This window comes from Rana temporaria, chromosome 2 (genome assembly GCF_905171775.1).
Source record: "Rana temporaria chromosome 2, aRanTem1.1, whole genome shotgun sequence".
Lineage (NCBI taxonomy): Eukaryota > Metazoa > Chordata > Amphibia > Anura > Ranidae > Rana > Rana temporaria.
Genome location: NC_053490.1, coordinates 317804932 through 317828616, shown reverse-complemented (window position 1 = coordinate 317828616; position 23685 = coordinate 317804932). Strand labels below are relative to the sequence as shown.

At 44.7% G+C, this 23685-nt stretch overlaps 1 protein-coding gene and 1 non-coding gene across 4 annotated transcripts in view; one reads left to right on the top strand and one right to left on the bottom strand.

Moving 5' to 3' along the window:
* The window catches only part of AP4B1 (adaptor related protein complex 4 subunit beta 1), a 72566-nt gene that overhangs the window by 44745 nt on the left and 4136 nt on the right, over positions 1 to 23685 (bottom strand). For 2 of the 3 annotated variants that reach the window (XM_040337460.1, XM_040337462.1), the window contains exons 2-5: positions 16756 to 16857; positions 8712 to 8863; positions 6141 to 6365; positions 4116 to 4246 (exon numbers count right to left, since the gene is read on the bottom strand). In XM_040337460.1, the coding sequence (XP_040193394.1) occupies positions 4116 to 4246; positions 6141 to 6365; positions 8712 to 8824 (469 nt within the window). In that variant the 5' untranslated portion in view covers positions 8825 to 8863; positions 16756 to 16857. The remainder of the gene's footprint in view (positions 1 to 4115; positions 4247 to 6140; positions 6366 to 8711; positions 8864 to 16755; positions 16858 to 23685) is intronic. The other variant, XM_040337461.1, reaches the window with a different exon arrangement.
* TRNAD-AUC lies at positions 17256 to 17327 on the top strand. The gene has a single exon. It is a non-coding gene; the product is annotated as a tRNA-Asp (tRNA).

The following is a 23685-nucleotide window of genomic DNA, read 5'->3' as shown; positions in this document are numbered from 1 at the left end:
CCGCGGGACTCGCGGACCCGATCGCCACTGGAGTCCAGCGATCAGTCCCCGGAGCTGAAGAACGGGGAGAGCCGTGTGTAAACACGGCTTCCCCGTTCTTTACTGTGGCAGCAGCATCAATCGTGTCATCCCTTTTATAGGGGGACACAATCGATGACATCACACCTACAGCCACACCCCCCTACAGTTGTAAAAACACTTCAGGGAACACATAACCCCATCAGCGCCCCCTGTGGTTAACTCCAAAACTGCAATTGTAATTTTCACATTAAACAATGCATTTTAAATGCATTTTTTGCTGTGAAAATGTCAATGGTCCCAAAAATGTGTCAAAATTGTCCGAAGTGTCCACCATAATGTCGCAGTCACGAAAAAAATCGCTGATCGCCGCCATTAGTAATAAAAAAAAAAAAATTATAAAAATGCAATAAAACTATCCCCTATTTTGTAAACGCTAAAAATTTTGCGCAAACCAATCGATAAACGCTTATTGCGATATTTTTTTTACCAGAAATAGGTAGAAGAATACGTAACGGCCTAAACTGAGGAAAACAAATGTTTTTTTTACATATTTTTGGGGGATATTTATTATAGCAAAAAGTAAAAAATATTGAATTTTTTTCAAAATTGACGCTCTATTTTTGTTTATAGAGCAAAAAATAAAAACCGCAGAGGTGATCAAATACCACCAAAAGAAAGCTCTATTTGTGGGAAAAAAAGCACGCCAATTTTGTTTGGGAGCCACGTCGCACGACCGCGCAATTGTCAGTTAAAGCGACGCAGTCCCGATTTGCAAAAAGGGGCCTGGTCCTTTAGCTGCATTTTGGTCCGGGGCTTAAAGCGGGGGTTCACCCGAAAAAAATGTTTTAACATTAGATTGAGGCTAATTGTGGGAAGCACAATCGGGTGTTTTTTTTTAAATCAATGCAGTACATACCGTTTTAGAGATAGATGTTTTCCGCGGCTTCCGGGTATGGTCTGCGGGACTGGGCGTACCTATTTGATTGACAGCCTTCCGACCATCGCATACAGCGCGTCACGAGTTGCCGAAAGAAACCGAACGTCGGTGCGGCTCTATACGGCGCCTGCGCACCGTCGTTCGGCTACTTTCGGCAACTCGTGACGCGCTGTATGCGACGGTCGGAAGCCTGTCAATCAAATACGAACGCCCAGTCCCGCAGACAATACCCGGAACCTGCGGAGAACATCTATCTCTAAAATGGTAAGTACTGCATTGATTTAAAAAAAAACACCCGATTGTGCTTCCCACAATTAGCTTCAATCTAATGTTAAAAATTAGTTTTTCGGGTGAACCCCCGCTTTAAGTGGTTAAAGCAGCAAACAGTAAATATAAACACTGCCTAAACACACAGCTAACCCTTAATCACCCTAGATCAGTGGTCTCAAAGTACCGGCCATTTGCGGCCCGCGGACCAGTTATAAATGGCCCGCAGGCAGGGTGGAAGTGGGGGGAGCAAAGAGGAAAAAATATATATATTTTTTTTTGTGAGCTGGCGCCATCTGGTGGTGAGCCGTTGGTATTACAAGTTATTACCACCAGATGTGAGCTGGCGCCATCTGGTGGTGGCCGTTGGTATTACAAGTTAAGCATTACAAGTTAAACAGCAATTCTAATGTCATTTTACACTATTTTCACTGCCATCTTCTTCCCTCTAATTAGAACCCCCAAACATTATATATATTTTTTATCCTAACACCCTAGAGAATAAAATGGCGATCGTTGCAATACTTTCTGTTACGCCGTATTTGCGCAGCGGTCTTACAAGCGCACTTTTTTGGGAAAAAATTACACTTTTTTTAATTAAAAAATAAGACATCAGTAAAGTTATCCCCATTTTTTTTAATATTATGAAAGATAATGTTACGCCGAGTAAATTCATACCCAACATGTCACGCTTCAAAATTGCGTCCGCTTGTGGAATGCCAAAAAAACTTTTTTACCCTTTAAAATCTTCATAGGCGACGATTAAAAAAATCTACAGGTTGCACGTTTTAAGTTACAGAGGAGGTCTAGTGCTAGAATTATTGCTCTTGCTCTACCAATCGCGGGGATACCTCACATGTGTGGTTTGAACACCGTTTACATATGCGGGCGCTGCTCGCGTATGTGTTCGCTTCTGCGCGCAAGCTCGTCGGGACGGGGTGCGTTTTCTGGCTCCTAACTTTTTTAGCTGGCTCCTAGATTCCAAGCAAATTTGTCAAATCCTGACTTACACCAGTGCTGGTGGTAATAATGCGCTCGCTGACACCAGTGCTGGGGGTTAATAATGTGTTTGCTGACACCAGTACTGTTGTTTTTGAAGTTTGAAAGTTTGCATGCGGCCCCCCATGGCATATGAAAACTTGTCTTGTGGCCCTCAGGTAATTTGAGTTTGAGACCCCTGCCCTAGATGTTTATCCTCTTCCCAGCATATTTTTTTAGCACTGATCAATGTATTAGTTAGTGTCAATGGTTCCCAAAAAGTGTCAATTAGTGACAGTACGCTGCATTATCGCAGTCCCGCTATAAGTCCCTGGTCGCTGCCATTACTAGTATACAAAAAATTTAAAATTCCATAAAAATATCCCATGTAGATGCTATATCGTTCATGTAAACCAGGGGTGTCCAAACTTTTTTCAAAGAGGGCCAGATTTGATGAAGTGAACATGCGTGAGGGCCGACCATTTTGCCTGACATTCTTTGAACCATTAAAATTCGGTCTAAGTACGTTCGTTCGAGCACTAATACACAATACCCAACAAGAATTCTCTTGCCTTTGTCGCGCTCGTTCCCGATACACAGACAAATGCTCTGCTTTTTAGGGGTACCGTTAATTCTTAATGGTACCCCACACATTGGAAAACATGGGGTGCTTTTGGTGCAGTGTAATTTAAAAAGAAAAAAAGGTCGGAGACTTCTTTCCCTGCAATTTTGTGGGTAGGGAAGCCCATTGAAATGAATGGGCTGCCCTAAACGCAACGCGCAGCCACACAGATGTGAACCAAGGGCTTGTTCACATGTCAGGTTGGAGGGGCAGTAAAACCACATGGTTGAGCTGTTTTCACTAGCCCTAACTTCTCCCCCTTTAGCTGCAGAGGCAGGAGCTGGGGGTGTACACATGCTGTGGCTGCAGCTGGAGGTATACCCAGGCTGAATGGGGCTGCACTGCAACTACCCCACAACTGTGTGCATTGCACTGTTGCGATATAGTGATGCTGCATTTACTGGCTTAAAACAGGTGGTGAGGAGGCAACATAATGCCTCTTTACTGCCTGTCAAATGCCCCTGAAAAGCAATCTGTGCATGGATTGCTTTTCAGAGGAGCAGCAGTCCTGGCTGCTATCACAAACAAGCCCTACAAAAGCAGTTCTGATGGTACAGGAATGGAGGGGGGTCCGGATTAAAAGTAACATACACAGACACACACACACACACATTCAGACACACACAACACACACACACACACACACACACACATGCATACACACACATGCACACAAACACACACAGACACTCACATGCACAGACACATGTATAAAGCCCTTTTAAAACGAATCTAGCTTCTAACAAAGTACCTTTCCAGTTTTCTCATTCAGCCGGGTACTGCACTCTAGGAGGAAGCAGAGAGCAGTGCCGCCCATCTGTGCCCATCCGTGCCACCCATCCTTGCCACCCATCCGTGCCACCCATCCGTGCCGCCCCCATCTGTGCCCATACGTGCCACCTCATCTGTGCCCATACGTGCCGCCCCATCTGTGCCCAACCGTGAAGGATAAAACGTACTTATTTACAAAGGTTTTCAACGGAAACAAAAAAAAAAGCATTTGTTTTTCAAAAATTTTCGGGCTTTTTTATTTATTTATTTTGCAGAAAATAAAAATCACAGAGGTTATCAAATACCACCAAAAGAAAGCTATATTTGTGAGAACAAGATGATAACAATTTAGTTTGGGTACAGTGTAGCATGACCGCGCAATTGTCATTCAAAGTGCAACAGCGATGAAAGCTGAAAATTGGTCTGGGCAGGAAGGTGTTTAAGTGCCCTGTATGGAAGTGGTTGTTAGGATAGCAACAAACTAAACAATTTTTTTATTAAATTTTTATCTAAACTTACCAACTTCCATGTCTCCTTGCTGAGTATGCAGTTTAGCACATCCCAGCACAGCTACCCGTCTCACATAGGAGGCTTTATCTCTTAGACCATTCTGAACAGGCTGCTGTATGTATTCTTGAATGCCTGGCATTCTAGAGGAAAAAAATGAAATTGAACATGTTGACACAATTAGCTTATTTTACCTAGTGTTGTGTGTATACTGACAACATTCACATATTCACACATTCACAATGTTACTAATAATTCCTAACATTACTGATATTTTCTGTCTTGGCTTAAAGTGGATGTAAACCCACTCTTATCATTTCTCAACTACTGCCATAGTGGTTATCTATAAGGATATAGATGCCTCCTGCATGTATCCTTAACTGTCAAATGTCTCCCCGCTGTCTGTTATGAGACCTGAAAAACTGCAGATTCTGTGGGTGGGTCTGTTGTCCAAAACTCGGTGGGTGGAGTCGTGATGTCAGTAGACTCCCCACCCTCCTCTACACTCCCCTTGCCAACATGAATTTTCTCCTGTGTATTCCTTACACTGAACTTCAGCTATGATCACTAACATCCAGTGAAAACCCAGAAAGTCACCACGTGATTTCAGCATGCCCAATCATGCTGAGGTGTGGGGCAGCCAATCCAGGGAGAACTGGATAAGAAAGGAGGAGGGGATCTGAAGTACACAGAATGTCACTCTCAGGCTGCTGCATGAGATATGTAAATCACCTGTCACTCACAGCAAGGGGGGAGAACTGACTCCTATTTCTCTGTGTGTCAGTTTTTATCTCACTGAAAAAAGATAAGAGGATTGCTCAGAGCTGGATTAACTCTTCGTAGCAAGACTGGGCACAGAAGACAAGAAATCCTATACTGTACAAGGTGCAAGCCTTAATTTAAATAAAAAATGGGTTTACATCCACTTTACCTGGTATGTGGAGCAGTCGTACTATTTAGCCATTAGTATTCCTTCAATTTTATCAGCCCAGTACAGGCTTTGTTTAACAGTATTAAGCACAGATGAAAAGTAACTACTTGAACTCAAAAGCAAATTGGCTTTTTATGATACAAGAGTCTACATACAAATAAATATAGACTTATTGGGCCAGATTCACAGAGATCGGCGTATCTCTGTGCGGGCATAGCGCATCTCATATGCGCTATGCCGACGTAACATAGAGAGGCAAGACCAGTATTCACAAAGCACTTGCTCCCTAAGTTTCAAAGTAGGCTGGTAGTGGGCGTGTTGTATTGAAATTAATCGTGACCCCATGTAAATGAAGCGCCGAACGAACGGCGCATGCATGCTCAGAATCACGTCGAATTTACGCCGTAGGATACGACGGCTCAATTTTAACAACGTGAACGTAACCTACGCCCAGCCCCATTCACGTACGACTTACGTAAACTACGTAAAATTCTACGCTTGTTCCGACGTCCATACCTTTGCATTACCTGCGCCTCATATAGCAGGGGTAACTTTACACCGGACGTACGCCTTACGTAAACGGCGTAGCTTAATGCAACGGGCGCAAGCACGTTTGTGAATCAGCGTATCTAGGTCATTTGCATATTAGACGCGTAAATCTACGGAAGCGCCCCTTGCGGCCAGCGTAAATATGCACCCAAGATACGACGGCGTAGGAGACTTACGTCGGTCGTATCTTGGCAAAATTCAGGCGTATCTGATTTCCAGAATACGCGTATAGATACCACGGCGCACATTTGGACGTACGATGGCGTATCTGGGGATACGCCGTCGTAAGTTCTTTCTGAATCCGGCCCTATATGTTCTGCATTTAGTTCTTTCCTCCTTACAGACCCAGAATTAAATAAATGTCTAGCAATCAATACTGCTAAAGTGCAGGTAATATGATATATGGTACCTACAAGTACCCACATTATAGCTAAAACATCAAAGAACAAGGTGAATACTTTTATTGGCTCTGCATCATTATCCTTCTCCAGTACTGATGACAGAGTTCCCAGGAGTATGCTAGAATGTGAGTGATGTGCAGATCATGTATCACTGACCTGAGGTTACACATGCTTCGTAGTGCTAGTCCTCTCACCATGGGGTTCGGGTCTGAACAGTCTTTACACAGAGTATTGATAGCAAGGAGGGCAAGGTCAGGTTGTTGAGGAGCATATGTGCACATGTACAAGTAAACTAGCTTCTTCTGTACAATATCTACAGTGGCACTGGCCTTAACCATCTCCATGAAAACACTGGATACATCCACTCCCTGAGTCATATGTCTGCAATAGAAAAAAACACGGAACAATGTCTTGCAAAAATAAAGAGCACATATGCATTCAAGTTGCACACAAATCTATATATAATGAGCAAATTACAAGTGAAAATGTATAAGAAAGAATAATTAAAGTGGTTGTAAACCTCAGACATGAAATATGAACAAAGCTATATAGCAGTGGTCTCCAAACTGTGGACTTTGCTTGTTTTTGTCCATCTATTGGGGCACTATTCTCCCACTGATATGAGACACTATTCTGCCAACTGACATCAACAATGGGGTACCATACACACTGCTAGTCTTTTATCGTTCAACCCAGTGGGCCGAACAAAAAAAACCCTGACAGCTCAGGTCACAGCAGATGTACTAACAATCTGATGTTAGTACAGCGATCTCCCCTGCCTGCACCCCCCGCCAGAACACTCCGGCCAGCGCTCTTAGCCATTGTCTGATGGGGAGCCAGTAGGCAGACTTTTTTCTGTCGGACCAGCTGCAATACACATGGGCCGAATGTCAGATGGTTTCTATTGAAAACGCTGATGCAGCCTGACATTCGGCCTGTCTGTATGGGGCTTAAATGCCATTTTATTCTCTGCTGCCTAATTCCTCTGCTATCTGCATGACAAGTTTTCCTTACATCCCAGAGATAAAAAGGTGACAGAGGAGGGGGCACCGAATGACAGCCCTAGCTTTGTTTCGTGCTGTGTGAAGGGAGTATATCTTTTCCCTCTAATCAGCTTTCCTCACTGAGCTCTGCAGAGTGTAACTTCAGCTCCCCGCCCCCTGCTTTCTGACAACTCAGTTGCCGTATAAATTCTGCACTTTGAATGGCTGTAGAGAAGACACTGCAGAAAAACAGATACAACTTATGTAGGAGGATTTGTTTAATCTCTATGTATCACCTGATGTTAGTGACTTCACTGGGTATATGTAAGGGTTTAGAACCACTTAAAGGAGCCGATGTCCTGTACTGTATGATTAAAGTGGATGTACACCCATTATTTACCCTTGTACCTACAGGTAAACCTATAATATGGCTTATCTGTAGGTACTATGAATATCTCCTAAACCTTCACATTAGGAGATATTCACACTTCATGCAGCCGGTGTTATTACCGGCGCATATGCTCTGAAGGAACGGTATACCGTGTCATCCTGCTCCATGCCGCGCTCCGTGACTCCTGTGCGCATGAGCGGGAGTGATGTCATTGTGGCGTGGCCAATCAGATGGCCGGAGGACACGAACCAGGAAGGAAGACTGGGTAAAGATGGAAGCATCTGTCAGAGCTTGGTTCTAAGGTAAGTATTTCATACTGTGCTAGTATGCAATCTTTACTTTGCAGGTTTTTTTAAAAAAAATAAGAAACTTTGGTGAGGTTTACTTTCTGTTTAAGAAAAACTAGTTATCTGAAAATTCAACCAAAAAATATAAAGACATAGGCCCAGATTCACAGAGAGCGGGCGCACATTACGCCGCCGTAGCGCAAACAATGTACGCTACGCCAACACAGCGCAGAGAGGCAAGCTTGGAATTCACCAAGCCAGTGCTGCCAAAGCTGCGCTGGGTTTCGAAGGCGTATGCCGGCGTAGGTGGAAGTGGGCGTGAGCCATGCAAATGAGGCATGACCCCATGCAAATGATGGGCCGAGCGCCAGACAGATACGTATTACGAACTGCGCATGCGCCGAGACATGGACGCATCCCCATGCGCATGCTCACAACCACGTCGGAACAACTGCCTAAACTACGCTGGATCACTGCGTATGGCGTGAACGTAACCTACGCCAAGACAGACACATCCAACGTAAAATACGCCGGCTTGTGTTCCCTGGTGCAGACCTTTGCATGTCTGCTGCTGAGTTACACCTCCTTTATGTGGAATAACTTTACGCCGGACGTACAACTTACGCGCACTGCGTCGGGCGCACGTATGTTTGTGAATCGCCTGATTTCACTCATTTGCATATTTGAATAGCTAATCAATGGAAGCGCCACCATGTGTCCAGCCTAAATGTGCGCCCACCCTATGCCGGCGTAGGCAAGTTACGTCGGCGGGATGAAGCCTGTTTTTAGGCGCATCTTAGTTTGTGGGTCCGGCGCACATTTGCACTTACGTCGGCGTATCTTGTTATATGTCGGCGTAAGTGCTTTGTGAATCTGGGCCATATTCTGCATAAAAAGCAACAAGTTGTTGTTTTTCACTAGTACTTGCTAGAAGTTTAGAAGATCTGGGAAGCAGAAATGGGTTTACTTTCATTTTATTAATTTTTAGTTCTAGAAAGTTAGCAATGTTAGTAAAATTTGCTGTGTGACAGTACTTAATAGTCACAGTCAGTGAGCATTTCCTTACCGAATCACCTTGTGGATGACATTCCTGTACCGCAGTCTGTCTGCCTGGATGTGAGGATTAGACAGCGCCCTTTTCAGGTCTTTCACTGCATCTTCTGACCCCAGGTATGGCATTGTGAGAGCTTCAGAGATTCACCGCCTGGAGTTGTCCTTCTGCCAAATATAAAGTGCAGTCAAGCGTGTGTTTTTTTTTTTTTTAAACATTCAAGCATGTTTAAATGATTAAACTAAAACTGAAAGAGAAACTCAGATATTGGTTCTTAAAGCTGAAGTTTAGGTATGGCAATTTTTAAATAGTTACATAAGTCCGGCTTGTATACTGTATGCTCTACCTGTGGGATGCCCCTAGAAGCTTGATATCACTGTAGTAGGTACAACTACTACAGTGATCTCCACTAGTTTTCAGGTCCCATGCTGAGCAACCGCCCTGTTGTATGATGAACACAGGAGGCCGCTTGCTTGGCACAGGCACCATTTAAAGTGGATGTAAACACAATTCATGAAATTTGAGCTGGGCACATAAATCTGCAGTATTTTGTTATCTCTCTTCAAAGAGCTAAGTCACATAGCTGTCTCCTGAACTGTTCCTTTGTTATCAGCCTGATAACTCCTGCCAAATTCTCTGACACATCAGATAAAAGCAGCCTGAAACTTCTGTCAGGGGAGGCTGCTATAAATAGATTAGCAGGGAGATGGCCCTGTTACAAAACACCTCTCAGAGTTTCTGCCTATGATGAGAGGGGGTGTGTGCCTTTCCTCCAATCCGCAATGTTAGCAATCTTGGCAGTATGCCCAGAGATCACACTCTGTGTTAATCAGGAAGAGAAAATCTCCTAACACGATCTGAACTCACTGTGGCAGGATGTCCCATCTATATCTAAATCTGTACTCCTCGCGAGCAGAGTGAACCGGGTTGTCGTGACCTGGGCCCAGCATGCAGCTAAGTCCAAACTCCTGTGAGGGGGTCCATGGCAGAATACTGGCTGGCCCTTAGATTCCACGCCCTGAGGGATCTCGTGTCACCTGCTCACCTACGGGCTCACAGCACTGGTGCCATGACAATCCCCTACTGAGGGACAATCAAGAGCAAGGTGTTATTGACATTCAATACTGCCCATCAGAGAAGATGACTGCTGATGCACTCACCAAACCTTTAGGAACACCATAGTTATTTCCGAAATTGGGCACAGATCAAAGCCTAGCATAGGGCATATCAGAGTGTTTGGATGTAAAGCATATGCCTATATTCCAAGTGAAAAATGATCCAAGCTGGAGAACAGAGCCATAGAGGGCATTCTAGTATGCTACAGCGAGCAAACTATGGGTTACAGAATATGGTATTGTGTGGATATACAGATTCTCAAATATTAAAGCACCTCATCCCATATATACATGAAGAGAAGAGAAAGGGAAAGGGTACCTAGGGACCCTGGGACTATGAAGCGGTGCTAATAAAGTGTAACGAGACACCAATTATAAAAAATAGAAAAAATTAAATTTATTGATACAAACAAATATAAATAAAGAACCATGCGTAATCTTTGAATGTGTCAAGCTTCAACAATGTGAAACGACTCGTAGTTGCAGTTCACTCGACATGTTTCGCTCACATTTGAGCTTCTTCAAGAGCTTAGAACTAACTACAATGTATCAAAAGAAATGGGTATAAGGATGATGGTCAATAGAAACAGATATATAACATGTATATCATGAAAAATATAGATGTAACAAAACATATTGAATAAATACAGTATACAATGATTGACAGTTAGAGCCGGTTCACACTGGGGCGACTTGCGATCCGACTTCATGTCGCCTCAAGTCGTCCCAAGTCGCGATGTAGAGAAAAACAATGGAAGTGAATGGGAGCGGTGTTAATACACACAACTCAAGGCGATCCGACTTCAGAAAAGGTTCCTGTACTACTTCAATCCGACTTGTAGGAGATTTGTACCCATTGATTTCAATGGAAATCGCCTCAGAAGTCGGATCACTGTCTTAACTGAAGCGACTTTCCAGGAAGATAACATACATTTCTCAGGCAAACCTCTCCCTCCCTCCCCTAGAGCTGATTGTTGTTTGATTGGCCACTGGAAAGTCTCCTGTCCTGGAGACGACTTCAAGTTGTGTTGTAAATCGCCCCAGATCGCCCTGTGGTTCATGTTCAAGTCGTGTCGGAGTCGCCTCTGAAAGGGCGATCTGGGGCGATTTACAACACAACTTGAAGTCGTCTCCAGGACAGGAGACTTTCCAGTGGCCAATAAAACAACCATCAGCTCTGGGAGAGGGAGGGGGAGGGAGGGGTTTGCCTGAGAAATGTATGTTATCTTCCTGGAAAGTCGCTTCAGTTAAGACAGTGATCCGACTTCTGAGGCGACTTCCATTGAAATCAATGGGTACAAATCGCCTACAAGTCGGATTGAAGTAGTACAGGAACCTTTTCTGAAGTCGGATCACCTTGAGTCGAGTCTATTAACACCGCTCCCATTCACTTCCATTGTTTTTCTCTACAGCGCGACTTGGGACGACTTGAGGCGACATGAATTTGGATCGCAAGTCGCCCCAGTGTGAACCGGCTCTTAAAGCGGATGTGCCATGGGAAAAAAATATTAAAAGCCAGCAGCTACGAATACTGCAGCTGCTGACTTTTAATATTAGGACACTTACCTGTCCTGGAGTCCAGCACCGATCGCAGCAGAGGACGAGCGATCGCTCGTCTCTCTGCTGCTCCCCCCGCCATCCACGCTGAGGGAACCAGGAAGTGAAGCGCTGCGGCTTCACTGCCCGGTTCCCTACGGCGCATGCGCGAGTCGCGCCCGCAGATTGGCTCCCGCTGTGTGCTGGGAGACGAGTGTTCCCAGCACACAACGGGGGGGGCGACGGGATGTGACGGAATGCCCGTCTTTTGCCCGTGAATGCCGGGCCGGAAGTGGGTGCAAATACCTGTCTTTAGACAGGTATTTGCACCCCCCTGAAAGGTGTCAAATGTGACACCGGAGGGAGGGAGGGTTCCGATCAGCGGGACTCCACTTTAGGGTGGAGAACCGCTTTAATGAACTTCACAAAATAACAATTCCAAATTGAATTATGCTTAATTATCCCTTTTGTGGATACATCCACTCGGCGACCTCTATGAGGCTTCCGAGTGGACGTGTCCACAAACCATCATTCTCAGTAACCTGCCAATCTATAGGAATCGTTTACATCATGCAATGTGATTGCGGATCTTTTTATATTGGCAAAACTAAACGCCCCTTTTTCCACAGAATAAGGGACCATGTAGGCTTAATTACTAAAAAGAAGATGGAGAGTCCAATCAGTTTCCACATAGGTATCTATCATAACTTTGATAGTCACAAAATGAAATTTTTCGCTTTGGAACACGTCCCCCCTGGTGAAAGAGGTGGGGACTTTGATAAAATACTTCTTCAACGTGAGGCAAAGTGGATTCATTCCCTATCTGCCTTACAACCTCCAGGTTTAAACGAAGCCTTCAGTTTCAAACCTTTCTTATGATTTAATTATTTATTATTCGATTTCAATATCAATGTCTTCTTCTTGAATGGTCTCTGCCTTTTATTTTTCTCCCCTCCCTTTTTGTTTTCCCTTTTTTGTTTTCTTTATTCTAAAATGAATGCTGGTTTTATGCACTTTTTGATTTACTAAATTGTTTTTCTTTCTAACATGAACATTATGCATCATAGATAAATTAGTTAACAATTTCGTTATGTGGCAGCAGATGGCGCAATTCTCTTCCCCTTTTATTGTTTATATTCATGGTTTCCATATACACACCAAAAATGAATTATTAAGTATATAATTAAATATTTTTCCTTTATATAGGAAGTGATCGTTATAAACAAAAAAATATTTCTTCTCTCCCTTTTTTTTACTACGTGTAGTTGCCAGGTAAGAGCCACTTCTTTCCTACAGATGTGTCTGTTTTTCACTCGGTCTGTTTTGAATCATTGGGACACTGGGGAAATAATCGGGTCTTTTTCTATGCGAGCGGTCCCCGCCTTTTACACTCCCCATGTCATTCATCGTTTTCCCAATTAGTCCCCGTTTCATCTGTCCCTTCCAATTTCTTTCCCTCGTGCAGCTGTTAACAGACCATCATAGTTTAACAGCCTTTGTAATGCACCTTGCTGCTTATTTGGGATCCGATCCCATATCCAACATGGCGGCGCGCGCCTCCCGACGTGCGGATTTGAACGAATAGACAGACGGTGCATCGCTATCAGCGTAAGCGCCGTCTGTCATTCATTCAATTGGTAGGCATCCGGGATAGTGGGAGGGTCGCGGGATGACGCGGGGAGTCACATGTCCCCGCTGCGGCGACGTCGTTGCTAACGTCAGCCGTGGTGCTCTATTTAAAGCACGGCATCTCCAGCCGCTATGTCAAGCTCTATTTTGGATCAAGCGAGCAGCATGCTGCGACATTCCCAAGATACTCTCAGTCTCTCCCATCTTCTAAGGTATTTTATTAACTCACTACTGACGCAATACTTCTCTTTGCATTTGATTCCACTTTTGTGGACTATTTAGACTCGCTTTCCTATTGGACAAACTTTCTTCTTTTTTTCTTTTGTAGAAATTTGAAATTTTCCCTATCTCAGGACGCCTTCAAGGCATTGTATGTGGCCACTGGGGCTGCTTTTTCTCAAGTAAAGTCCTTTACAACTAATTTGGACTTCATTTGGTTGTCAAACTACCTGATTACATCTGGCCAACAGAATAAATAAAGTTAAAGTTAATAAAGTTTATTTCTAAGCAGATCCTCTATTATTATATCCCAATATGAATAATATGATTGCTTTCTTTAGAGTGTGGTTCTCGGACTGAGTGTCACATCATCTGGGAATTAATTTGTTTGGCTCTATATCTACAGGAAATTTGTTTGGTTCTGGAGTACCTCCTGTTTTGATTTTAAACTGAATTTTGCATGTTGTGGTAAGTCCTTTGCGCCTATTCTCCTGCTTAAGCATAATTACATTTGGAATTGTTATTTTGTGAAGTTCATTAACTGTCAATCATTGTATACTGTATTTATTCAATATGTTTTGTTACATCTATATTTTTCATTATATACATGTTATATATCTGTTTCTATTGACCATCATCCTTATACCTATTTCTTTTGATACATTGTAGTTAGTTCTAAGCTCTTGAAGAAGCTCAAATGTGAGCGAAACATGTCAAGTGAACTGCAACTACAACAAGTCATTTCACATTGTTGAAGCTTGACACATTCAAAGATTACGGATGGTTCTTTATTTATATTTGTTTGTATCAATAAATTTAAGTTTTTCTATTTTTTATAATTGGTGTCTCGTTACACTTTATTAGCACCGCTTCATAGTCCCAGGGTCCCTAGGTACCCTTTCTCTTCTCTTTATGGGTTACAGAACCCTACACCCAAAGGCTGACAAAGTGATAATAATCCACATAGCCAGATTCAGGTAGAGTTAGGTCGGCGTATCAGTAGATACGCCGACCTAACTCAGAATCTGCGCCGACCTATGTTTAAGTGTATTCTCAAACAGAGATACGCTTAAACATATCTAAGATACGACGGCTTGCGCCGTCCTATCTTAGGTTGCAATATTTCTGCTGGCCGCTAGGTGGCGCTTCCATTGCGGTCGGCGTAGAATATGCAAATCAGTAGATACGCCTATTTACGAACGTACGCCCGGCCGCCGCAGTACATTTACGACATTTCCGTAAGAGATAGGCCGCCTAAAGTTAAAGCTGGGCCCTAGGTGGTGTAGCCAATGTTAAAGTATGGCTGCCGTTCCCGGGTCGAAATTTGAAATTTTTACGTCGTTTGCGTAAGTCGTCCGTGAATAGGGATTTACGTCCACGTCAAAATCAATAGGCCCGTGCGGCGTACTTAGCCGCAATGCACACTGGGAAATGTAGGCGCCCGGCGCATGCGCAGTTGAATAAAAACGTCAAAAACGTCAGGTCAAGCTCCATTAACAAAACACGCCCCCTTAGACAAATTTGAATTAGGCGCCCTTACGCTCGCCCGCTTTAGGCTACGCCGCCGTAACTTAGCAGGCAAGTACATTGTGAATCGTGTACTTGCCTCGTTAACTTACGGCGGTGTAGCTTAAATGCCTTAAGCTACGCCGCCTTAAAGTTGCGGCCAGGTATGTGAATCTAGGCAATAGTGTTTATTTTGATGAGAGTCCATCACCAGAAACACGGATCCCTGAAAGCTGTAAAGTGAATGTGCCAAGCACACCAGAAGAAAAGGTCGACCAAAGCAAACCTGTGCAGGAGTCAGAAGAAGAGGTGGAACTCACATCGCCTAAATCAAGTTCCCCACCAGATACTGCTGAACTGCCTGAAGTCAGAAGATCCACTCGGACTACAAAGGGGATACCACCCTGCAAGCTGTTATACACTGTCAAATCACACAGCTTACTTGGACCAACATCCTAGGAAGACAGAGAAAAACTGCCAAAACATGAAGCCAATAAATGGAAAAAAGCAGAAGAATTAAAGTCACTTCAAGAAAATAAAACCTGGACACTCACAGAGTTCCCTTCTAACCGCAAAACGAGAGGAAGAAAGTGGACTTTCAAAGTAAAGTCAGACGAAGAAGGGAATATCCACAAATACAAAGCCAGACTAGTAGCCAAGGGTTATTCTCCAAAATTTGGTGAAGATAAGATTTGATGAACATTTCACTCCACCATCAGAGCGTTTCTTAGCATTGTGAAGCACGTGAAACACCTAGACGTTAAAATGCTTTCTTAAATGGAGACATTAACCACTTAAGCCCCGAGCCTGTTTTTCAGACTCTGTGTTTACACGTTAAAAACATGTTTCTTTGCTAAAAAATTACTTAGAACCCCCAAACATTATATATTGTTTTTTTTTTCTAACATCCGAGAGAATAAAATGCTGATCATTGCAATACTTTTTGTCACACCGTATTTGCGCAGCAGTCTTACAAGCGCAGCCAGGAAGGGCATGCAGGTGAAACACCTAGACGTTAAAAGCCCTTTCACACTGGTGCATTTTTGCGGCGTTTTGCTGCGTTTTCGCGGTAAAAATAGCGCTATTAAAACACGCATAAAACGCCCCCACCATTGAAATGAATTGAAAACGCTGTAAAAACGCAGTAAAATCACTGTGTTTTACCGCTATTTTAACGCTCCGCTATAGGCGTTTCCAATGTGAAAGGGCTCAAAAACTGCTTTCTTAAATGGAGACATTAAGGAAGATCTCTACATGGAGCAACCACCAGGGTTTGAGGAAAGAGACAACCTTGTGTGTAATCATCAGAAGAGCATCTTTGGTCTTAAACAATCTGCAAGGATGTGGAATGCGAAAGTGAACAAAGGGCCAGATTCACGTAGAATCGCGGCGGCGTAACGTATCGTATATACGTTACACCGCCGCAAGTTTTCATCGCAAGTGCCTGATTCACCAAGCACTTACATGAAAACTTACGCCGGCGGCCTCCGGCGTAAGCCCGCGTAATTCAAAGGGGCGTGTGCCATTTAAATTAGGTGCGCTCCCACGCCGGACCTACTGCGCATGCTCCGTTTTGAAATTCCCGCCGTGCTTTGCGCGAAGTGACGTAATTTTTTTGAACGGCGACGTGCGTAGCGTACTTTCGTATTCCCGGACGTCTTACGCAAGAACATTTTTTTTTTAAATTCGACGCGGGAACGACGGCCATACTTTAACATGGGCTGTGTAAAGTTAGGGCAGGTAAAACGACGACTAACTTTGCGACGGGAAACTAGACTAGCAACGACGTAACGAACGCGAAAAACCGTTGTGGAATGCCGTTAAACCTCATTTGCATACCCGATGCTGGAATACGACGCGAACTCCACACAGAGGCGGCCGAGGTACTGCATCCTAAGATCCGACGGTGTAAGACAATTACACCTGTCGGATCTAAGGGCTATCTATGCGTAACTGATTCTATGAATCAGTCGCATCGATACTCTGAGAGATACGACGGTGTTTCAGAGAAACGCCGTCGTATCTCTTCTGTGAATCTGGCCCAAAGTACCTACTAAAGAGGAATTCTCAAGAAGTAAAGCAGACCCCCGTCTCTACTCCAGGAATCAAGAAGACAGATAGATATACGCTCTTATCTATTTTGATGACATTATTACCTGTTTTGAACAAGAAAGGTATTACAATCAGATAGTTCACAAGCTGGAAGAAAATGTTGAAATCAAAGAACTTGGGAACATTAGTTACTATCTGGATAGATATTGAAATAGAGAGAGAAAAAGATGAAAGTTATCGTCTCAGAAAATCTCTGAAATCTTGCAACAATTCTATAGGCAATATGCAAAGGAAGTGAAAATGTCTATGGAACCAGGCTATCAAAAGAGCAATGAAGGAGAAAACTTGCTACCAAACAATGATACGTATAGCAGAGCAATTAGTAAGCTGCTATATGTTGCCACTGTGACAAGACCAGACATAGCCGCAGAAGTGGGATCCAGCGCCATCCTCACCTCGCCATCCTCAGGTTTTTTCCTCCCACACTACAAAGACATTCCTCGTGTTGGTGGTGCAGTGGTGAGCATAGCTGCATATCTAGCAGCTGATCCGGGTTCGATTCCCGGCCAACGCATTTGCCAAATTGGCTTCTAACTGCTTTGTGTCCACAGGAAGAAATCTGCTATGTAAATTAAATGCTGATGGAAAAAAATTTAAACCAAAAGGAATAACCCTCCATGTAACCCCAATCATATCCCTCCCTATATCCCCCAAAGAAAAACACCAATATTAATCCTTCCTATATCCCCAAGAGTAACCCTCCCTGTAACCCCAATACTAACCTTCCCTATATCCCCAAGAATAACCCTCAATACTATCCATCCCTATATCCCCAAGAATAACCATCTCTGTAACCCCAATACTAATCCTCCCTATAGCCCCAAGAGTAAACCTCCCTGCAACCCCAATACTAACCCTCTCTATATCCCCAAGAATAACTCTTCCTGTAACCCCAATATTAACCCTCCCCAGATCATCATCAGCATTCAGACTTTTAAAGAACGCAAAAAGAAATGTAAGGGTGCCATTAGGGCGGCTAAGATAGAACATGAAAGACACATAGCGGAGATCTAAAAAAATCCCAAGAAATTCTTGGGAATTATATCCTCAAGAGTAACCCTCCCTGTAACATCAATACTTTACCTTCCTATATCCCCAAGAATAACCCTCCCGTAACCCCAATAGCAACAATTCCTATATCCCCAAGAATAACCCCGCTGTAAACCCAATACTAACCCCCCCTATATCCCCAAGAGTAACCTTGGCGAAGGTATTGAATTTATTCTTCTCCTTGGTCTTCACGAGGGAATCGGAGGGGTTCCGTAACCAAAACTGCAGTGTTTGTCCTCATGCACCCCATAGAAAGCCGCTTGTTATGTGGTCTATTGAAGCACGGAGCATGGCTCGACCCCACCCCCTGCTGTCTGCTCACTGGCTGTGATTGGCTCCCACTGCTGCCTCTCTGTCCAGTGAGGATAGAGAGCGAGAGAGCTACTGCTCTCAGGCACAGCGCTGGATCGAGATTGAGCTCCGATAAGTATTGGGGGGGGGGGGGGGTAGCTGCATATAGGTTTTCCTCCCACACTCCAAAGACATTCCTCGCGTTAGTGGTGAGCATAGCTGCTTATCCTGCAGCTGACCCGGGTTCGATTCCCGGCCAACGCAATTGCCAAGATGGCTTCTAACTGCTTTGTTTCCCCAGGACAGAGAAATCTGCTGTACAAATAAAATGTAGATGGAATAAAATTTAAATCAAAAAGAATATGTTGTGTGTTTGTATGTGTTTTGTTAAGCACTTTTGAATAATATATTGTTTTGTATTCTTATTTTCAGCTAGTAGGTGGACCACTTAGCTCCTTTTCAGGTATTTTCGAGGCTATCCTTAGCAACTTGGATGAAAAAAAGCCAGCCGTTTACTATATAGCTCAACAGCTTTCTCTACCACTAGCCATTCATGTAATCCTAACACTAACCCCCCTGTAACCCCAATACTATCCCTCCCTATATCCCCAAAAATAACCCTCCCTGTAACCCCAATACTATCCCTCCCTATATCCCCAATAATAAACCCCCCTGTAACCCCAATACTATCCCTCCCTATATCCCCAAGAATAACCCTCCCTGTAACCCCAATACTATTCCTCCCTATATCCCCAAGAATAACCCTCCATGTAACTGAACCCAGAGTTAGGGGAAGGGGGACTCCAGTGAGTAAGGGGGTAAGTGAGTAAGGGGGTTGAGCCTAAAGTTCAGCTTTAATAATCTGGTCTGTAATGTTGGAATCTATAATGCCTCAGGAGCCCCTAAAACACACCAATGGTCACATCATGAAGTGGAAAAGCACTGTTCGGTGGCTCAAACTGTCTCATCTCTATATGGAGGATTCCCACCACAGTGTTCTCTTCTGCCTCCAGCTCCCCGGGTGTAAAATGCACAATGTACTTTATCCTGTCTTCCTAGGTAGTCGTGTTCCTCTCTCCCCACCTCTGTCCAATCACACAAACACTATATTACCAAAAGTATTGGAACACCTGCCTTTACACACACATTAACTTTAACCACTTGCCAACCGGGCCATAGCCGAATGACAGCTACAGCGTGGTCAGCTAATTCTAGGAGGGCGTACAATGACGTCCCCACAGAATCACGATCCTCACGCACCCCCCCAGGGGTGCACACACAGGGGAGTCCATGCGCGCCAGGTATTTTCATTGGGATCAGTGGGAGGAATAGTGTCCCATCATTGGAATCAGTGGGAGGAATAGTGCACCATCATTGGGATCAGTGGGAGGAATAGTGTTCCATCATTGGGATCAGTGGGAGGAATAGCGTCCCATCATTGGTATCAGTGGGAGGAATAGTGTCCCATCATTGGTATCAGTGGGAGGAAATGTATCCCATCATTGGTATCAGTGGGAGGAAAAGTATCCCATCATTGGTATCAGTGGGGGGAATTGTGTCCCATCATTGGTATCAGTGGGAAGAATAGTGTCCCATCATAGGTATCAATGGGGGGGGGAGTGCCCCATCATTGGTATCAGTGGGAGGAATAGTGTCCCATCATTGGTGTCAGTGGGAGGAATAGTGTCCCCGTCATTTGGATCAGTGGGAGGAATAGTGTCCCATCATTGGTGTCAGTGAGAGGAATAGTGTGCCATCATTGGAATCAGTGGGAGGAAAACGGTCCCATCATTGGTATCAGTGGGAGGAAAACGGTCCCATCATTGGTATCAGTGGGAGGAAAAGTATCCCATGATTGGTATCAGTGGGAGGAAAAGTATCCCATCATTGGTATCAGTGGGAGGAATAGTGTCCCATCATTGGTGTCAGTGGGAGGAATAGTGTCCCGTCATTGGGATCAGTGGGAGGAATAGTGTCCCATCATTGGTGTCAGTGGGAGGAATAGTGTCCCATCATTGGTATCAGTGGGAGGAAATGTATCCCATCATTGGTATCAGTGGGAGGAAAAGTATCCCATCATTGGTATCAGTGGGGGGAATTGTGTCCCATCATTGGTATCAGTGGGAAGAATAGTGTCCCATCATAGGTATCAATGGGGGGGGGGGGTGCCCCATCATTGGTACCAGTGGGAGGAATAGTGTCCCATCATTGGTGTCAGTGGGAGGAATAGTGTCCCCGTCATTTGGATCAGTGGGAGGAATAGTGTCCCATCATTGGTGTCAGTGGGAGGAATAGTGTCCCCATCATTGGTATCAGTGGGAGGAATAGTGTCCCATCATTGGTGTCAGTGGGAGGAATAGTGTGCCATCATTGGTATCAGTGGGAGGAAAACGGTCCCATCATTGGTATCAGTGGAAGGAAAAGTATCCCATCATTGGTATCAGTGGGAGGAAAAGTATCCTATCATTGGTATCGGGGGGGGGGGGAAATAGTGTCCCATCATTAGTATCAGTGGGAAGAATAGTGTCCCATAATTGGTATCAGTGGGGGGGGGGAATAGTGCCCCATTATTGGTGTCAGTGGGAGTAATAGTGTTCCATCATTGGTGTCAGTGGGAAGAATAGTGTCCCATCATTGGTATCAGTGGGGGGGAATAGTGCCCCATCATTGGTATCAGTGGGAAGAATGTTTCATATAAAGGTGAAGACAGCAGATATAAATATAAAACCTATGTAGGGAGATTTGGTTCATCTCAGTGTATCACCTGAGGCTGTTCAATTCACTGGGTGTATGGAGGGTTTACATCCACTTTAAGGAACACTATGCAGTATGCATTTGCTCAATGAATGCAAAGCATTTTCTCATTGGACTAAAAGGAGAGGCAGGGTGGTGATGTCACAATCTCTACCGTATCCAATCAGAGAACACTTTGCATGCATTAAAAAAAAAAGCAGGGTTTTCTGAATGAAGCCCGTTCCAAGTGATCAACCTCCTGTGTTCAGTAACCAGCAGGGCCGGCCAGCCACTCAGCACGGGACCTAGAAGCTAGTGGAGTTTACTTTAGTATTTTGACTACTACAGTCAATTTCAGCTTCCAGGAGGATCACACAGGTATGACACATACATCAGAGCTCAACAAACCCCAGACGTCAGGTCACCATGGCAACAAGAAGTTTCATCTTGGTACCTAGGCTGCTGCCTGAATTCTCCCCCACACCCTGCATGCACCCCCAGCTATATATTCCAGGCTTCCCTTGCCCATTTGCAGGCTCAGGACTGGCATAGTGGATGCCGCTGGGTAGAGTGGGGGGGGGGGGTGGATTGAGCAGACACACATCACTTGGCAACAGTCAGTTGGGTTCTTTTGCCTCTCGCATCCCTGGCCCCCTTTACATTACACAGCCCCCGCACCCCTGGACCCCTTTACATTACACAGCCCCCGCACCTCTGGATCCCAAAACATTTCACAGCCCTCTGGACCCCTTTACATTACACAGCCCCGCACCTCTGGACCCCTTTACATTACACAGCCCCCGCACCTCTGGATCCCTTTACATTACACAGCCCTCTGGACCCCTTTACATTACACAGCCCCGCATCTCTGGATCCCTTTACATTACACAGCCCTCTGGACCCCTTTACATTACACAGCCCCGCACCTCTGGACCCCTTTACATTACACAGCCCCACACTTCTTGACCCCTTTACATTACACAGCCCCTGTACCTCTGGACATCTTTACATTAGACAGCCCCCCCTGCACATCACACAGCCTTCTTGCTGCTCTGCCCTTTCCTACCTTGCCCCATGCAGAGAGGGAGACAGAGCAGAGCGGAGCAGGGAGCTGAATGAGAACATGGGAGAGACACACAGTGGCGCTGACAAGACAGCAGGAGCTTCCGGAGTTAATTTTTCAGATTAAAAAGCTGGTGATTGGTTTTTAGGACCACCTAGCAACCAATCACCTGGAAAGTTACCTTCGGAAGCTCCCGCTGTTTTATCAGCACTGTTGTGTGTGTCTGTCCCGTGTTCTCATTCAGCTTCCTGCTCCTTGCTCCGCTCTTACTTGTTCGTGAGACGGGTGCACGTGAATTCATCACGTGCAGTGATGGGCTGGACATTTAGCGGCGGGCAGGTGCGGCCCGCGGGTCATAGGTTGTCGACCCCTGGCCTACAGAAATAGAGGATATATTGTTTATTGTTGTTCACAGCATCAGTTTGTTATCTACCTGCGCCCCTAAGTAGACTAATCCATTAGATAGATTGTACATAGTAACTTTGTAACCCTTCCTTGCCCAAAAAAGATCTGTACACCCAGTAAGGGCTGGGACAAGGGATGGGCAGGAGGGGAAGCTGCCCTGGGTGCAGTGGTATCATGTGAGGTGGGGTGCGCCATGTGGAGTGAAGGGGTGATGACTGTAGCTGCAGGCATCACCCCGTTACTTTTCCATAGAGCCGGCGGTTGGCTTTCTTGGGATATAACAACCGGTGCGGTTAAAAGCCACTTGGCTGTTATCCCAAGGAGCGGGAGAGGATGGCGCTGATTTAAAAAAATTCCTAGTATTCCAAAACATAAATTTTGGTGTTTGGATACTTTTAAGTGAAAAGGAGGGATTTTAACGAGGGATTTTATTGACATCCCTCCATAAAGAGAACGTTGTGGCAGCAATAAAAGTTATCAGAATTTTTTTTAAAAAAAAGAGACAGTGTAAATATTTTATTATATCTTTTCATGTGAAAAACACTGAAGAAATGACACTTTGCTACAATGTAAAGTAGTGAGTGTACAGCTCGTATAACAGTGTAAATTTGCTGTCCCCTCAAAATAACTCAACACACAGCCATTAATGTCTAAACCGCGGGGCAACACAAGTGAGTACACCCCTAAGTCAAAATGTCCAAATTGGAGTCCTCTACTCTTCCATGATGACATCACCGAGCTGATGGATGTTACAGACCTTGCGCTCCTCCGCCCTCCATTTGAGAATGCCCTGCAGATGCTCAATAGGGTTTAGGTCTGGAGACATGCTTGGCCAGTTCATCACCTTTACCCTCAGCTTCTTTAGCAAGGCAGTGGTCGTCTTGGAGGAGTGTTTGGGGTCCTTATGTTGGAATACTGCCCTGCGGCCCAGTCTCCGAAGGGAGGGGATCATGCTCTGCTTCAGTATGTCACAGTATATATTGGCATTCATGGTTCCCTCAATAAACTGTAGCTCCCCAGTGCCAGCAGCACTCATGCAGCCCCAGACCATGACACTCCCACCACCATGCTTGACTGTAGGCAAGACACACTTGTCTTTGTACTCCTCACCTGGCTGTCGCCACACAGGCTTGACACTATCTGAACCAAATAAGTTTATCTTGGTCAAGGACATGGTTCCAGTAATCCATGTCCTTAGTCTGCTTGTCTTTAGCAAACTGTTTGTGGACTTTTTTGTGCATCACCTTTAGAAGAGGCTTCCAATTTGATGCAGTGTATGGTCTGAGCACTGACAGGCTGACCCTCCACCCCTTCAACCTCTGCAGCAATG